This window comes from Eptatretus burgeri, unplaced genomic scaffold, assembly GCF_056783735.1.
Source record: "Eptatretus burgeri isolate ZD-2024b unplaced genomic scaffold, Ebu_testis_v1 Ebu_testis_scaffold_3154, whole genome shotgun sequence".
Taxonomy (NCBI): Eukaryota; Metazoa; Chordata; class Myxini; order Myxiniformes; family Myxinidae; genus Eptatretus; species Eptatretus burgeri.
This window is the reverse complement of record NW_028225102.1, coordinates 74,499-93,224: the sequence shown is the minus strand read 5'-3', so window position 1 is coordinate 93,224 and position 18,726 is coordinate 74,499. Positions and strand designations below refer to the sequence as shown.

At 48.7% G+C, this 18,726-nt stretch overlaps 1 protein-coding gene across 3 annotated transcripts in view; it reads left to right on the top strand.

The window, feature by feature from the left end:
• The first annotated feature begins 2,827 nt into the window (after positions 1-2,827).
• LOC147006746 (uncharacterized) overlaps positions 2,828-18,726 on the top strand; it is a 33,943-nt gene continuing 18,044 nt past the window's right edge. The window contains exons 1-2 of one of the 3 annotated variants that reach the window (XM_085867910.1): positions 2,828-3,133; positions 8,495-8,672. In XM_085867910.1, coding sequence (XP_085724036.1) covers positions 3,101-3,133; positions 8,495-8,672 — 211 coding nt within the window. In that variant the 5' untranslated portion in view covers positions 2,828-3,100. The remainder of the gene's footprint in view (positions 3,134-8,494; positions 8,673-18,726) is intronic. The other 2 variants (XM_085867912.1, XM_085867911.1) reach the window with 2 other exon arrangements.

Below are 18,726 nucleotides of genomic sequence, written 5' to 3'. Positions count from 1 at the left end.
CGGAGCCAGTCACGGGTGGGGGTTTAACCTCACCACGATCGTGCCAATTGCCCACCCGCGCAGGATAGGGTTACTCGCCAAATTCGACCTACCTAAGTACCTGCGCGAGTGGTCGACCGGTCGATCGTACCACGCCACAGGCCGACTCCGGACACGAACCGCTTAAGCGGTTCGTTCCGTATTACAGGGATAACCGAGCGGAGTTATCGTCGGCCTTGACGGTTCCGATTAATTACCAGGCGTTTTAAACCCACTATCGAATCCCTTACTTGATGCAAGATGGAGATTCAATTAAAGGAAAAGACGAAGCGAAACAGGAAAACAGTTCAACAAGCAATGCACTTAAATACGGACACACACGGAAGCACGTATATACAGCGATACAATCATACAACAAAAGCAAATGCAACAGAAAGAGTTACACCGAATAAAAGGGCCAATGTACAGGCACAGACACTTAAGCAGTTCTACATATTGGACACGGCGCCACAGCATGCATTCAACCCGAAAGAAAGAAAGCTATCCTCAGAGTAGACCAAATGTACGTGGATCCTGGAGGATCGGCCAGGTCCACGAGACCGGGGAGGTCTTACCCGCGTCCTCGTGACTCGATGGCGAGCAAGCCGCAATGTTCGTGCAGCTGCGCCCCGACTCCGTGGCCCTCACATGGTCGGCGAGTCCTCTCCGACGTGCTCCGCGCGAGCGGTTTGGTTGGCACCACGTTTAGGGTGGGTGGGGGGGGAACGGGCCCCCCGGCACGATCTCAGCGCGGATGGGGGGGGGAATTGCTGATGCTCAGGGAGAGGGGAATGGCTGGCTGGTTGGGTCCCGCGACGAGACGAGCGACCCCCACACCGCAACCTCGTTGCCGACCACCGTCTTCCCTTGACTTGAACTCGACCAGCCGCCTGCAACGGAACCACGCGAACTCCAACTCCCTCCAACTTCCCTGCTACTTTCCAACTTCTCCCTAGTTCCACTCAGCTCCACCAGTTCCACTTATTCCCCGCGAGTCGCCTTGCGCTCGCATCTTTATAGGCCCCAGGAGGAGCCGATATGCAAGTATTCGGATCAAAACGCGATTGGAGGCGGGGCCACGCCACCCTCTGTTCAGCCATTAGTCGGGCAAAAAGGGGGCGAGAAGCATTCCTGATCCGCTTTTTGAAGCCAAAGGAACGCATTCGCAACCCATGGCACGACTTGTGGTCGAAAGGCGGAGGTGGTGGGAGTTTTTGGTTGTTGGCGGGCGTCGTTTGAGAATGGTGGTGAAGCGATGTTTGCGGGATGGAGTTGTGGAGGTAAAGAGGCGAAGGTGGTGGTGTTTGAGTTGTTGGGGGACTAATGGTCGAAAATAACAAGAGAAAGAAAAAATGGCTTACTCAAAGCGTCGCAGCCCGGATGGATCACATAAATTCCCTCTATACAACGGGTTTGGGCAAACTCCACATGGACTTACCGAGATATCTCACCTACGGGACCTGAATGGTGGTTTGCGAATTTCCACAAATTGTTATGTTCCACAAATTGTTATGTTAAATAACAAATATTGTTATGGAATTTTCCATAACAATATTTACAACCGAATCTTTCCACCTCGGGTCTTTTGGGACCCCAACTCAACATCACTCAATTTCACTAAATCTGCTGAAATTTCAGATTGAATTTTTGTTTGTGTGGCTCGAGGCTCATGTGAGATCCAACACAAAGAACGTGCATCAAGGACTTTGCACAAGGAAGGACTTCGTGATATCCATCTTGTACACCCCATGTTCCCCGCCCATCCCTCTCCCTTCCACAGATCTCTTGATGTCTTTGTTCCCCACTGTTTTGTCCTTCCCACTCCCGCCCCTCGTCTCATGCCCCCCTCGTTGTGCGTTGTTTGTTAGCTCTCATACGAGCCTCGACAAGGTATATAAAAGAAGGGGGGAGCAGGGAGAGGGATGGGGTGGGGTACACAGTGGAAACAAGATGAACACTACAGGGACTTTCAAGTCCTTACACGACAGGGACTTTCAGGAAGGAAAGCAGGGAATTTGAAAGAGGTGGGTTTGGGGTGGGTTAATGGGGATAGAAAAGATCGTGATTTTCCATCGAGGAAGATCAGAGATGGTGGTGAACAGCTGTTTTTTAAGACCTGGAGAGATTGGGATTTAAGAGAGTGTGGGAGTTTTTGTTCGAAAGGTGGGAAAAAAGAGGAATGAATGAGGGAATGTGAACAATGGTTCTTTATTTTGGTAGTTTTAACAGAAGGGGGTTGCTTGCTGACCTTGAGCACCCTGTGGAAATATAGGGGGGACATATTTCAGAAAGAGCGTGGAGTGGGGGGGGGGCGAGACCAGAGGAGAGACGGCAGAGGACTGAAAGACCACCGACCTGCCTGCAGTGAGAGATTGAGAGACCCAAAGTCTCAGCCTCACCGTGGGAGATCCCAATTATCCTAAATGCCTTGGTTTCCACAGCGTGAAGCTGAGAAAGGTGGGAGGCAGGAGTACCAGCCCAGAGGGGAGAGCAGTACTCCATCAGGCTGCAGACGAAAGCTTTGTATGTGGTCATGAGCTCAGGTGTGGACTCAGAGGAAGGACTTTGCATGAAGGAGGATTCCCAGTCGGCGACATTCACGATCCAAATTCAAGCATTGCAGGGAAGGTTGGTGAGCAATCTAATTGTAAAAAGAGTGTAAGTGTGAAATGTCACGCAGGCACGATGGTCCAGCTGGCCAGTTCATCGGTTTAATTAATTTGCAAATATCAGCACAACACCGATTGAACACGGGAAGTGTGGCCAATATAGATTTTCGTAGATCTCGGGAAGCTTCAAAACGAGTGAAATGTGCGATGATAAGATTAAAGAAGGTTTTTGAGTGAAACAATGTGAGAACGTGATGACGTCATTTGAACGGAACAACCAGGTATTCCCGTACGTTCGGGGCGGAGTGAACGGCAACGGACTTCTCAGCGTTTGTTCCTGGTCATGGACTTTGGGGGAAAAGATGGTCGGTCTTGATTCAGGAGGACTCAAGTCTTTGTTACCTTCACCTGGACCTTCCAGGTCGTTGAGCGCAACCTCGGTTTCCCTTCTCGACACACAGTGATGAACCGAAATGGAGGACGGCGACTCGACGTCGTTCGTCACGGTAAGAACTGGGGTTTCTTCATGGTGGGGAATCTGGACATCGGATGTTCCACCAAAGTACCCGTCGCTTCTCTGACGTATTTAATCAAATGACGTCATGTTGTTCTTCATGAACATTCTGCTCCATTCACTCCATCATTATCCCGAGGTCATCTTCCGTCTCCTCGTTAGTCAGCTCACATCATCTTCTTCATCCATCCTTACTCATGGTGTTTATAGACGAGGAAATGCAACCCGTCACTTCGCTGAGGGAAACATGAAGTTGAGGAGAAAGGAAGGTTAGGGTATAGGAGTGAGAGCGGGGGAGGGGGTAGAGAGAGGGGGGATAACAGGAAGGATGGGGGAGATGGGTGAGGGAGAGAAGAGGATGGAGGAGGGTGGGAGAGAGAGGAGGGGGATGGGAGGCGGCCATTTTAGTTTTAAAACCCAATGTTGAATTTGTTCTCAACCATGTCTCGGACATCCGTTCACTGATGATTTTTAAAATTCCCGTAAAAACAGCACAACATGGCATGCACTTGCACCAAACTTTTTTTTTTTTCTGACCCCGTGTAATGTCGACGGCACAAGACCGTCAGATCGATGGTGGGTTTCAGTTGGTTTTTCACAAGGTCCAGTGTACAAGTCCAGGCCTGGCCTGTTCACCAGACAAGGCCAAATCGAGGTGTTGGGCTCCGCAGGCTGGGACCGTGGCCGAGGAGGCACCGCCAAAACCACTTTTGTGGTTTTGGCCAAAACCACTTCTCCACAAAGTCAATCGCCCAACTCGACGTGCAGGCGGCCTCTCCCACTAACAAAATGGCAGGCTCGGTGCGCTCAGTTTCCCTCTCGCCTCTCTGCCGACTGCAGTTTCACTTCTTTTCTTTTGGGGCACGGCCCTTTACGAAGCCGACAGACACTCAGGCTCAGTTTCTCCCTCGGCAGATCCACCACTGGCTTTCCGGCGCTCGCTCGCCTCAAAGCCGACTGCTGACTCCTCCCTTCAGTTTCACTTCCTTCTCGAGGCCACTCCCCCTCTCAGAGCGCTGGGCGGGGACTATTGTCTGGAGAGAGGATGGAAGAAGAAGAACCTCTCGGTCCACCACCAATGTACAAACAATGAACAGCCTTTTACACCTCCCAACACACATGTAATGGCCATTTACCAAACAACCTTGCGAAACATGCATTTAATGGTAAATCTGAGCTAATCCTATATTTAATAACACTAAGGGTCATTCCGCAACAATATATATATATATATATATATATATATATATATATATATATATATATATATATATATATATATATATATATATATATATATATATATATATATATATATATATATATATATATATATCTTCTTCTTCTTTCGGCTGCTCCCGTGAGGGGTCGCCACAGTGGATCATCCGTATGATCCGCACAGTGATTTGGCACATGTTTTACGCCGGATGCCCTTCCTGACGCAACCCTGGTCGCCTCTTACGACACAGGGATATGGTACACCTATTTTAACCAGGGTATACACCGGCCCAGTACACTGGTACTCACTTCGCCGACCTCGGAAGGATGACAAGCTGAGTCAACCCCCTGGTGTATTAATTCAGTGGCCCAACCGGGCTTGAACTCAGGACCTTTTGGATCCCAAGCTGCTGCCCTAACCACTGCGCCAACACCAGGATATATATATATATATATATATATATATATATATATATATATATATATATATATATATATATATATATATATATATATATATATATATATATATATACATGGACTTTCAAGTCCTTACACGACAGGGACTTTCTCGAAGTCTGGAGGTGTTGGAGTCTGGAGGAAATCTCTCACTATATATATATATATATATATATATATATATATATATATATATATATATATATATATATATATATATATATATATATATATTGTTGCGGTTTTCGCGCCCGCCGGCGTGCGACGGCCACGTAACTCGAATCGCGGCACGTCGCCCACCGGACGGACAATCCAGTCGTGACCCTCTCGGACTAACGCCGGGAACCAGTCACGGGTGGACCTTTCGGTCTCACCGCGATCGAGCCAATCAGCCCCCGCGTGGGATAGGGTTGCTCGCCAAATTCAAACTACCTAAGTACCCACACGGAGGGTAGACCGGGCGATCGCACCTCGCCGCAGGTCGACTTCGGACACGGGCCACTTAAGCGACCCGTTCCGTACTATCAGAATAACCGAGCGGTGTTATCGTCGACCTCGACGGTTCGATTAATTATCGGGCGTATTCAGCCCACTACCAACCCTTTACGTGAAGCAAGATGGGGATTCAATGGAGGAAAAGACGAAGCGAAGCGGGAGAACAGTTCAACAATAAAGCACATTTATTCGCGGCACACGGGAAGCACACAAATACAATTCCACCAAATGCACACAAAAAAAAGAAAACACAATTCCATTTACACAAAAAGCAAACATAACAGTGAAAACACAGTGCAGAGCTAATACCGACTACCGAGCACACGGCAACACTTATACAATTCTACTTCACAGACGGCGCCGACAACACATACCCAAAACCAAGGAAAAGAAATACCCTCAAGAATGAGGCGGCCTGAGGCCGAGACCGGGTCGGGCCTACCCGTCTGGTGATGAGACGCGGAGCGGCGATGGCCCCGCAACCCGCGGGCCTCGTGGACAGTGCCTGGCAGGGGGTGGGAACGGGGCCCCCTTGGTCGCACTATCTCAGCGCGGGGGAAACAGGAGGGGGTTGCTGATGCTCGGGGTATAGAGGATCTTTATTATATGCGACGAGCGTCTCCACCTCGGCCAGGTCGCGCTGTCGGCCTCCCTCGGGTGCAGCTTCCTGCACGACGCGAGCACCCCCTCGTCTGGTGTCGCCGCCTTTCCACAGCTCCGTCCCCTCCGTTCCGACTCCAACGCACACGACGAGCAGCTCCACCGCCCGCGAAGTCTTGACCCTCTGCTTCCGACTCTCCTCTTCTTGACTCTCCGACCCGTTCTTGTTTGCGACTCTCCCTCTTCTGACTGCGACTCTCTCGTTCCGACTCCTCGTTCTCGTTCTGCTGACTCTCTCGTTCCGACTCTGTTCTGACTCTCTCGTTCCGACTCTGTTCTGACTGACGAACACCGTCCTTTTATCCCCCCGTAACTTCGCCTTTGACCCCCTCCCTTTGACCTTTCACCTCGCTCCCCATTGGCCCGAGAAAAAGTGGGCGTGAAGGCTTTTTGATCCACAAATTTGCATATATCGATCGTTCTGGAGGCGGGGCCAAATCGCCCCTCGCTCACCGATTGGACGGCAAAAAGTGGGCGTGTGTCGTTTTTGATCCGTTTTTGAAGCAGAAAATCCGTGATTTTGTACACGCTGTTCGACGCGCGTTCTGCATGAGTCCAACACCGGTACCCACAGCGGGGCAAGAACGGTGGCGATGCTACGGTTGTGAGGTGTGCGTGAAGGTCGTGGCGGTTGTGGTGAAGCGGTGGTTGTGGTCGGTGGTTGATGTTGTGGTTGTGATCATGGCGGTTGGTCCAAAATAAAGATAGTAAAAGAAAAACGGCTATCCTGAAGAGTCGCAGCTCGCATAAATGACATGTATTCCCACTAGACAACGGGTTCGGGCCTAACTACACATGCACTTACCGAGACACCTCACCTAAGGGACCTGAATGGTGGTTTGCGAATCTGGTAACCACAACAATATATATATATATATATATATATATATATATATATATATATATATATATATATATATGTATATATACAGATATTGTTACGGCCGTGGAAATTCGCAGAACACTGTAAAGGTCCTAAGTTAGTTATGCGGATAAGTCCGTGTTCAGTTAGATTTCCCCACCGTTGTTTAATGGGAATTATTCGTGTCACAGGGCTGTGAATCTTCAGGTAGCCTTTATTCTTTGCTATCGTTATTTTGGACCAACCGCTTCACACAACCACCTTAACCAAAACCCTCATAACCACAACACCGCGTTTCCACCTCGTCACACGGTTGCCAGAGGCCTGGCCTTCGTCGAGGGAAAGCAGGCGGCCCCCGTTCACCCTCCCCCGGACGAATGGCGTCTCCACGGTGAATTCCACCCTGCTGTGGAAGAAGACAAATGCAGCGGCGAGGGAGCGTCCCCGATTTGGCGGGAAAACGCTCCCTTCGGGAAGGTTCCTGCATGTTCTGGAAGTTTCCCGCAGGTTCTGGAAGGAGGGAGGGGCGAGAGCGGAGGGGCGGAGCGTGGGTAATAAAAAGCTCGCACGGAGCGTCGCTCTCTCTCTGTGGTCGCTGGAGTTGTCGCTGCTGCTGGACGCCGCGCAAGGACCTGGGCTGCTTCTGCCGGAGCTGCTTGAAGATCTGGGTTCGTGTCCGAGTCAGGAGCTTGGAGCGGTCGGTTGGTGGAGGTCCGGGCGTCATTAGGGAGACGCGGGCTGGAAGCACAGCCCTGCTGTGTTGCGCGAACCTGCGCATGCGTGTGGGGAGAGCGGAAGAGAGCCCACCTGCCGCTTGGCAAGGCCTGGGCGCAACCGCGGCTACACTAGCTGCCGTGGGACGGGACGTCGCGACTCGTCCCATCAAGGCACCACGAGGGTGCAGGTAACCTGCAACGGTCTCATGGGGCCCCTTTCGGTCACCAAGGCCCCACGTTATAAAGGCCCACGGGCCCAGTCTTACTCCCTTCTCTTTGAGGGGGTCTTTTTTCTGGGGTTTTTCTTTCAATGCATGATGTGGTGCCGAGTCCGTAAGTAAAACCTGTTAAGTGGATGTACATGGTAAATCATAGTCGGTTGTAGTGTTTTCGCCTTGCCCGTGTCTTTGTCCCCGTCCCGCAGTCTTCAACAAACAACTGCATGCGTGTTTTTCCATCATTGCTTACCTGCATGACTGCATGATTGTTTGTATATGGTGGATAAGTTTGTTGGTTGACAAGAACAAGCCGATTAAATTTTAGTTCATGTCCGAATCCATATGAGGCCTCTCAGTGGGATACAAGACGGAAACTGATCAGCAAGGCTGAGGTATGCTCTCTCCCTCGTGCCCTTCTAGTTTATACAGCATTTATCTTGTGACTTTTAACAACCAACTCTCCTCCTCTCATCACACCCCCTTCCCTCCCCTTTCCTCATCTTTTTTAAATCCCCTTTTTTCTTCCTTCCAGTATCTTGATAACTTAGAATACTGAATGGTTTTGTTGGGCTTGTTATTTTGTTGTTATATTTGTTTGCAAACATTCTGGTGGCTCTCACGCCTCTCTCATTACACAATGCAGGACTTGAATTAATGGGAATTTAGAAAGTGCATGCAATATTTATGTTGATTTAATTGTTCCACACATAAACTGTTCCACACAGGACCTGTACCTTGACTGGTGTACGAATGTGCGGGCAGACGGTGGTGCTCTCGTTGAGATGTTGCGAGAGCTGCCCAGACTGCACCGACTGGTGTTAACGGCAAACCGCTCCGTCAGCGACACTGACCTCGAATCGCTCGCCAATCACTGCCCTTTACTGGAGCAGCTCGACATACCTGGTACGGCAATTGAGGACATGATGGAACTGATGCGGATGGATCCAAGAGGGTCACAGAGGTTGATCGATGTGGAAGGAAAATACATGTTGGAAATAGAAACGAGAACGGCACTCGGTGGAGTGTGTATCTCCTCCAGGCTGAACCGTTTCGGTTTTGTAATCTACTGATCGGCCGATCTTCATCGGGACCTGAACCAAAATCCAATCGGCTTGTTCTTGTCACCGACACAACTCATCCACCAAGTTTCATCCAAAACCGTCGACATAACGTTTTGGATATCGTTTTTGACCCCCTATCTATCAATGATGAAGAACCACTCAAAAAATTATCGTATCTGGTTCCAGATCTTCACCAAAATTGAATCATTTCGTCCTTATCGTCCTGGTGGAGTATGCGCTCCACTGAGTGCCGTTGTACTGCAGTGTGTTACTGTGTTAACTGCACACAAAAGCTCCAGATGACTGAGCTATTTTCACCCTTGTTTGTCATTCATCGAAGCGATTATATTGTTGCGGATTCGCGCCCGCCGGCGTGCTGATGGCCACGTAACTCGAATCGCGGCACGTCGCCCACCGGACGGACAATCCAGTCGTGACCCTCTCGGACTAACGCCGGGAACCAGTCACGGGTGGACCTTTCGGTCTCACCGCGATCGTGCCAATCGGCCCCCGCGTGGGATAGGGTTGCTCGCCAAATTCGACCTACCTAAGTACCCACACGGAGGGTAGACCGGGCGATCGCACCTCGCCGCAGGTCGACTTCGGACACGGGCCACTTAAGCGACCCGTTCCGTACTATCGGGATAACCGAGCGGTGTTATTCGTCGGCCTCGACGGTTCGATTAATTATCGGGCGTCTTAGCCCACGACCAACCCTTTACGTGAAGCAAGATGGGGATTCAATGAAAGAAATGACGAAGTGAAGCGGGAAAACAGTTCAACAATAAGCACATTTATTTCGCGATGAACGGAAAGCACACATATACAATTCCACCAAAAGCACATGTAAAAGAAGAAGACAAAAAGCAAATGCAACAATGCAGATCTATCCGACTACCGGGCACTCGGCAACACTTATACAATTTTACTTCACAGACGGCGCCGACAACACACATTCCCAAAGCAAAAGAAAAGAGAAACACCCTCCAGGATGAGGGGGTAGGCGGGCCTGGGGCCGAGACCGTGTCAGGCCTACCCGTCTGATGATGAGACGCGGAGCGGCGGTGGTGCCTCAACTCTGCGGGCCTCTCGGACAGTGTCTGGTAGGGGGTGGGAAGGGGGCCCCCTTTGTCGCACTATCTCAGCGTGGGGGGAAACAGGAGGGGGTTGCTGATGCTCGGGGAAAGGAGGATTTCACAAAATCTCGGGTCCCGCGACGAGCGTCTCCACCACGACCTCGGTCGCGCCGCCGGCCTCTCTCTCCGCAGTTCCCCAAATCCGACGCGAGCACCCCCTCGTCCGCCTTCGCCGCCGCCGCCTCTCCACAGCTCCGTCCTCTTCACTCCGACTCCGCGAACTCCCAACTGCCCACTCTCCTGCGAACTGCCAACTGCGCACTGCCAACTGCGAACTCCAACTGCGAACTCCCAACTCTTCCTCCGCTTCCAACTCAACTGAACTTGTCTGACGAACGCAGTCGTTTTTATAAGCCCCGTGGCTTCGCTCTTTCATCTTTGACCCTCTGCCTCCGACCTTTCACCTCGCTCCCCATTGGCCCGAGGAAAAGTGGGCGTGAATGCTTTTTGACCCATGAATTTGCATATAGCGACCGCCCTCCAACGCCCTGGAGGCAGGGCCAAATCGCCCCTCGCTCACCGATTGGACGGAACAAAAGTGGGCGTGAGTCGTTTTTGATCCGTTTTTCTTCAGAAAGTCCGCGATGCTTTTGAACACGCTGCTCGGTGCGCGCCCTACACGAGTCCAGCATCGGTGCCCACGAGTGGCGCGAGATGACGGTGATGCGATGGTGGCGAGTTGTGACGGTAAAGGTCGTGGCGGTTGTGGCGAAGCGGCGTTGTGGTTGGTGGTTGTTGTGATGGCCGCGTTGTGGTTGGTGGTTGTTGTGTGATGGCTGTTGAGACGTGGTTGGTGGTGGTAATAATGGCGGCTGGTCCAAAATAAAGATAGTAAAAGAAAAACGGCTATCCTGAAGAGTCGCAGCCCTCATGAATGACATTTATTCCCTCTAGACAACGGGTTTGGGCCTAACTACACATATACTTACAGAGATATCTCACCTAAGGGACCTGAATGGTGGTTTGCGAATTTGGTCAACCACAACAATATTGTTGTGGATTCTGAAAACTATCGCACTCAACATCCAGGTTCCTACAGCTCAGCTTTATCAGTAAGTATGTGTTTTATAGACAGCTCCCTTTCCCTTGCCTCATGGATAATTAAATGTTCATGTGCTGTGATTTTTTTATCGTAAGCATTTTTATTGGAAAACAAATCAGCAACGACAACAGAAACGACCGTGACAACTGTTCTGCAGAGAATAAGGACAACCCTCTGCTCCGGGATTCTCCAGGAACGAGTGAGGGAGGGGTCGAGCCGGCGGAGGGCGGGGGGGGGCGCATAAAAGGGAAGGCAGAAGCTGGGAAAGCGAGAGCATCTCCCGACCTGGAAATCTCATCTTGCTGTATATCAAACCTTGAAAAGGCACATCCGCGGGGCCCCGGCAATATTCCTGGCAAGTTTCAATCCGAAGAGGAAGCATTGTGACGTCATAGCACCGTGTCCTGTCTGGTTGACAGACAATTTCTAGGTCGTTATTGGTTGACAGGCATTGGTAATTGTATCACGTTATTTTTTTGATTCAATTATTGTGCTATTATTATTATTATTATCATTAAAATGCTGTTATGAAACATCCCAGAACAATCCCAAAACCATCCCAATCCCACAACCATCCCAAAACCATCCCAATCGCAAAACCATCCCAATCCCACAACCATTCCAAAACCATCCCAAAACCATCCCAATCCCACAACCATCCCAATCCCAAAACCATCCCAATCCCAAAACCATCCCAATCCCACAACCAGCGCAAATCCATCCCAAAACCACAACCATCCCAATCTCAAAACCATCCCAATCCCAAAACCATCCCAATCCCACAGCCATCCCAAAACCATCCTAAAACCATTCCAATCCCACAACTATCCCAATCCTACAACCATCCCAATCCCACACCCATCCCAATCCCACAACCATCCCAAAACCATCCCCATCCCACAACAATCCCAAAACCATCCCAATCCCAAAACCATCCCAAAACCATCCCAATCCCACAACCATCCCAAAACGATCCCAATCCCAAAACCATCACAAACCATCCCAATCCCAAAACCATCCCAATCCCACAACAATCCCAATCCCAAAACCATCCCAATCCCACAACCATCCCAAAACCATCCCCATCCCACAACAATCCCAAAACCATCCCAATCCCACAACCATCCCAAAATCAACCCAATCCCACAAACATCCCAAAACCATCCCAATCCCAAAACCATCCCAAAACCATCCCAATCCCACAACCATCCCAAAACGATCCCAATCCCAAACCCATCCCAAAACCATCCGAATCCCAAAACCATCCCAATCCCACAACAATCCCAATCCCAAAACCATCCCAAAACCATCCCCATCCCACAACAATCCCAAAACCATCCCAATCAAACAACCATCCCAAAACCATCCCAATCCCACAACCATTCCAAAAGCACCCCAAAACCATCCCAATCGCAAAACCATCCCAATCCCAAAACCATCCCAATCCCAAAACCATCCCAATCCCAAAACCATCTCAATCCCTCAACCATCCCAAAACCATCCCAATCCCACATCCATCCCAAAATCATCCCAATCCCACAACCATCTCAAAACCATCCCAAAACCATCCAAAAAGCCATCCCAATCCCACAAACATCCCAAAACCATCCCAATCCCAAAACCATCCCAATCCCACAACCATCCCAATCCCACAACCATTCCAAAACCATCCCAATCCCACAACCATCCCAAAACGATCCCAATCCCAAAACCATCACAAAACCATCCCAATCCCACAACCATCTCAAAACCATCCCAAAACCATCCAAAAACCCATCCCAATCCCACAACCATCCCAAAACCAACCCAATCCCACAAACATCTCAAAGTCATCCCAATCCCAAAACCATCCCAATCCCAAAACCATCCCAATCCCACAACCATCCCAAAACCATCCCAATCCCACAACCATCCCAATCCCAAAACCATCCCAATCCCACAACCATCCCAAAACCATCCCAATCCCACAACCATCCCAAAACCATCCCAATCCAAAACCATCCCAATCCCAAAACCATCCCAATCCCACAACCATCCCAATCCCACAACCATTCCAAAACCATCCCAATCCCACAACCATCCCGAAACCATCCCAATCCCACAGCCATCTCAAAACCATCCAAAAACCCATCCCAATCCCACAACCATCCCAAAACCAACCCAATCCCACAAACATCTCAAAGTCATCCCAATCCCAAAACCATCCCAATCCCAAAACCATCCCAATCCCACAGCCATCCAATCCCATCCCATAACCATCCCATCCCATCCATCCATCCGACCCATCCTATCCCATCCATCCACCCCACCCGTCCCATCCATCCAATCCATCCATCCCACCCATCCCATCTCATCCAATCCATCCATCCCACAACCATTACGTGTTTCATGCAACTACACATTCCAACCCTAACAGCGTAAATTCCATCCATCATTCATTCCATCCATCGTTCCATCCACCAATCATTCCATCATTCCATCCATCATTCTATCCATCATTCATTCCATCATTCCATCCATCATTCCATCCATCCATCATTCCATCAATCCATCATTCCATCCATCCCTCATTCCATCCATCCATCCATCCACATCATCCCGTTTCCATGTGTAAGCCGTGGTTCACCGAATAGCTGCTTTCAAGGCTGTTGATCCCTTGCTGGCCCTCTTGTTCAGCCTTTAACTTTAAGATCATCTCTCCGCAACACATCCCATGTTTTCCTCGGTGGCCTCTCGCTCTCCTTCCATTCACATTCATATTCATACACCTCTTCACACAGCTGCCCACCCCCATCCTTTCCACATGTCTGAACCACCTCAGCCTACCCCTACACATGCTTTCCATATCTAACCTATCTCTTAATTCCACAGTTGGTTTCCTATGCTTCCGTGTCACGTCACACATCCATCTCACCATTCTCATTTCATTTCGTTCACACCTCCGTTCATCCTCCTTTTCGATCACACATGTTTCACTGCCATACAACATCACGCTGCCAAAGCAAACTGCGTAAATTTTCCCTTTAATCGGAGAGAGGTCCCTCTTGATGTCAATCTTGACTCCCTAAACTTCCTCCAGCCACTTCTAATTCTTGCATTCACTGCTGCCTCCACACCACCACCTGCATTAATCATATCACCAAGGAAACATAATTTATCGACACATTCCAGGGATATATCACTGCAAACTAACCTTTCCTCTGGAACTGGAGGCACTTGTTTACCTGCACAAACAGCACGTTTGAAGTCAAAATCTCCCTGCAGTTCACCCCTGATGCCACAACACCTCTTGTGCACACAGAAGTTGCAGGATATACACATTATTGAATTGTTACCTCCACCTTTTGTACAGACAGCACAGGGCCACGTCCTCCTGTTTTCCACACTTCCTTCTCCCGCACCGCTAATCAGTACTTTTGTTTTCCCTGTATTCACCTTCAGTCCTCTGGTCTCCACACTACATATTACCCATTATCTCTTCCACACTGTTGGTTGGTGAGCCTCCTCTAATTCCTCTGATATAGCCGTAAGAACCATGATGAATAGGATTGGACTCGAGACTGAACCCTGATGAACATCCACTTTCACTTCAAAATCCTCACTCTGCACTCCATTTACCCTCAGAGGTTTTTGGCCCATCATACATTGCCATGACTACCCGAACTAACCAATCCTCCGCACGTAACTTTCTCATGGACCTTTCTGAGGCACCCTATCAAACGCCTTCTCCAAATCCACAAATATAAAGATGAGTTGTTTCTTCTTCCCCAGATATTTTTCCTGTAATTTCCTGACGATAAAAATTACCTCCATCGTGCCCCTTCCTGTCATGAAACCAAATTGCATTTCATATTGTTACATCTGAGGGGGGGGGTATGCATTCAAAGGGTAATTAGGATGTTTAATTAGGTATGCCATGCTGTTCGAGTTGTACCAGGATCTCAATGTAATAAGTAGCAATTCAGTGGTGATAAGTTGTCTAGTAAATGTCCATTTCTTTAAGGGGGAAATGATAATTGTCACGTAATTAGATAGGGAGACGGGTTAGGGTAAGTGTGTCTGCGTAAACCCCTTTTAGTATTCCCTGGAGGCTTGCCGTGACGTCACAGGACAGTGCTGCGGATGGCTCCGCCCCGTGATCACGATTGGCGGAAGGCGACGGCGGAGGGCCAATAGAACGGCTCGATTGGAAGTGACGAGGACTCGAGGATAAAAAGGTTCTGTTCAGGGAAAAGGGGTGGAAGAAGAAGATCGATAAAGAAAAACCGTTTTGGTGGAGGCTGTTGGGCTCGGAGCGTGCTCTATTGTTGCGCTGGTTCGTTCCTGGATTGATCGTGTCTCGTGGCCTTGCTGTGCCTCGTGCCTCACCTCGGTTGGCTCTGGGGTTCTGCTGACTCGGGGTACGGGGTCGAACGGCGGGCCGACCTGCCTCCCTCTCCTGCTCGCAACTTGGCGCCAGAACTGGCTCCCTGGCGGCTGTGAGCGAACTTGGGCCGACACCAGGAGGTCGACAGCACCACGGTGTCTCCTGCCCCTGACGAGCGAAACGCCAGCTCGTCCGACGCCAATCCAGGGACTGTTGCGTCTTCACCACGGGACAGCCTGACCACCAGGACCAGCTACGTTTTGTGTGTGTGTGTGTGTGTGTGTGTGTGTGTGTGTGTGTGTGTGTGTGTGTATGTGTGTGTACCTGGCGCCTTAGAGGGTTTGAGATTTGTATATCCATTGGAATTGTTTGTGTTTTCCCCACGCCCGAACCCACACCATCATCCCGTCGAATCGCCCCAGATCCCTCCTCTTGCCGAGTCTTATTATTTCTGGTTAGAGAAATAAAGATTATTAACTCAGTGAAAAGCGACTCGTGCCACCTTCCTCGTCCCGTTTGCGGTAGAGCGATTAAAACCGCCATCTTTGGGTTATAAAAAATAAACCGCCTCCATCGTTTCGGCTCATTCTACGTTGGCGGGACTGTTCAAGTCCCGTGGACGTCACAATATATATTAACACCCTGTCATCAATTTATCCATGACTCTCTCCACCACTTTCATTCCATGGTCCAACAACTTCACACCCCAAGAGTTGCTCTGAACTAAGGCATCACCCTTCCCTTTATAAATATTCACCATTACACTCTTCAACCAATCATCTGGGACAGATGGCTCCCTTATAATTACATTTATCAATTTATTGATTAAATTCACTCCAATATCACGAGATGCCTTCAACATCTCTGCGACAATACCAGTGCTGCTCACCACTTTACCATTCTTCATTTCATCGATGGCTTTCTTCACCCATTCATTCTTTATCTCAGGTGGTGGGCCCTGCACTGGCTCAACTGCCTCCAGAACATCCCTGTTCCAAGGGAACTCCTCATTTAGCCAGTGCTCATATTAACTCCTCAAACCATTTGTCATCTCCCCATAGTTAACCAGTGCATTTCCCATATCATCCTTCACACATTGTTCTCCTCTGATATCTTTATTTTGACTGATCATTTGCTTTGCTATCCTAAATATCTCCCCTCGACGATCTGCATTATTTCTCACATCTGAAAGTGAATCCTGTACTCGTTTTTTATCCTTGTAAACTTTCCCTTCTTGCCCGACGTTGAGCCACCAAGTATTCCTCCTTATTCCATCCCTTTTTCCAAATCCTAAACGGTCTTCTTTTTTCTTGAATTTAAACCGCCCAATCCACCTCATTATTTCACCACCATGTAGCCTCATGTCGAGCCGGGCTCTTCGAACAGCCACATGTCTTTTCGGTAGCATGCAGTAGCCCATCTTTTAAAAAGTTCCATCAACTCTGCATCTTCTCCTACCATAGGGTTTCCAAGATTAATTTCCAGAAGTTCCCTATAGAAATGTTCCTTTACATTCTGATCTCTGAGCTACCATAATCTTCTCCTTGGGACGTAAGGTTTCTCCTTTTCCCTGCTCCAACTTTACTTTACATCACACACCAGCAGCCGATGTTGTAAGGCACATTCGTCTCCACCTATTGTTTTCACATCCTTAACCAACTTCCTGTCTAATCTCCGAACGAGAAAGTAGTCTATTTGGCTCTTCATACTGCCTGACTCACAAGTGATCAGTCTGCTCAGCCTCTTCTGAAACATTGTGTTGCAGACGACCATGTCTGAAGCTTCCCCAAACTGAAGTGTTCTTACACCTTCAGTGTTTAACTCCGAAACCTGACCCACCATTACATGTACACCGTCACGTCCTTCTGCCAATGCTCCAATATGTCCATTCAAATCCCCTCCGATCACAACTCTCTCGCTAATCCCTGAAACAACATGCACAAGTGTATCCAAAAACTCGTCCTCCTCCTCCTCCTCCTCCTCCTCACTTAATACTACCTGTGGGGCACATGTTTATACCACTGTTAATATACGCTAATTACTGTAATATATGCTCAAACAGTTTTTGGATGATAACTCTTGCATTTACCCTCCTAATCTCCAACAACCTCTCCACCTACTTCTCAGTCATCATAATCCCAACACCACCAGTTCCAGTCACAACCTATCCAAAATAATTTGTACCTATCATTAACCTCCGCCATCGAAGATGGACAGAGGTTACTGTTTTCACCCCTGTCTGTTTGTTTGTTTGTTTGTTTGTGAACAGTATTACGGAAAAAACTCCTGGAAGGATTTCGACGAAACTTTGTGGGGGGGATGAGGTATGGTCCAAGTATCATGCCATTAGATTTTGGACTTGGTCCAAAGTCCAATATGGCCGCTATGGCGGCCATTTTGAAAATATATTTGAATTTTTGTTTTTGCCTTTCTACATGTTTTAAGTGATTTCCAACCCAAAAAAAAATTTGTTGGAGAAAAAGAAAAATTTTGATATTTGAAAAATATTTGAATTTTTTTTTGCATTTCTACATGTTTTAAGTGATTTGCAACCCCCCCCCCAAAAAAAATTGTTAGAGAAAAAAAAATTTTGCAACTTCTTTTTCAAAAAAATTTCGATTTTATTTTTTTGGGAATTTCTGCATGCGCATCGATCGAGTTTAGTTTATTCAATCGTGGTTCAGTAGAGTCTGATCCGTTTTGACCTACAATTAATAGGATATCAGGTTCACTTAAGTGACCCAGCAGTATTGACGGCGGAGGTTTTGCACTCTACCGAGTGCTCCCTCTCTAGTTTCTACCTGTGACCATTCTCGCAGCACCTCCTCTCCACCTTGTTTCTTGCACACACATCCACTCTTCTGTGGCTCAAAGTTTCCACGATCTCACCATCTCTAGCACACACAGTACCAACATTCAGGCAAGCAACTCTAATACCTATCTTGTCATGCTGAGTGGGTGTTTTATGCATGATAGGTTTGCTCCCATTTGTAATTTGTACAGCCATAGATTTCAAAAAAGAGCAAAATGAGGGAATTTGAGCATCTAGATAGATACAATTACAAATTTGCCTCCAAAAGAGTTGGCTCGCATCCAGGGCTGCCAAGAGCCAGAATGGCCCCCAGGGCAATTCTAAATGTTGGGCCACCTTCATCCGTGGGGTGGGCGAGGGAGGCACAAAACAGTGGGGAATAGAGACATTGGATCTGTGGAAGGGAGAGGGATGAGGTGGGGTACATAGGGTAAACAAGATGGACACTACAGGGATTTCAGGAAGGAAAGCAGGGAATTTGAAGGAGTTGGGTTTAGGGTGGATTAACAGGGGTGGAAAAGATCAAGGTTTTCGATGGGA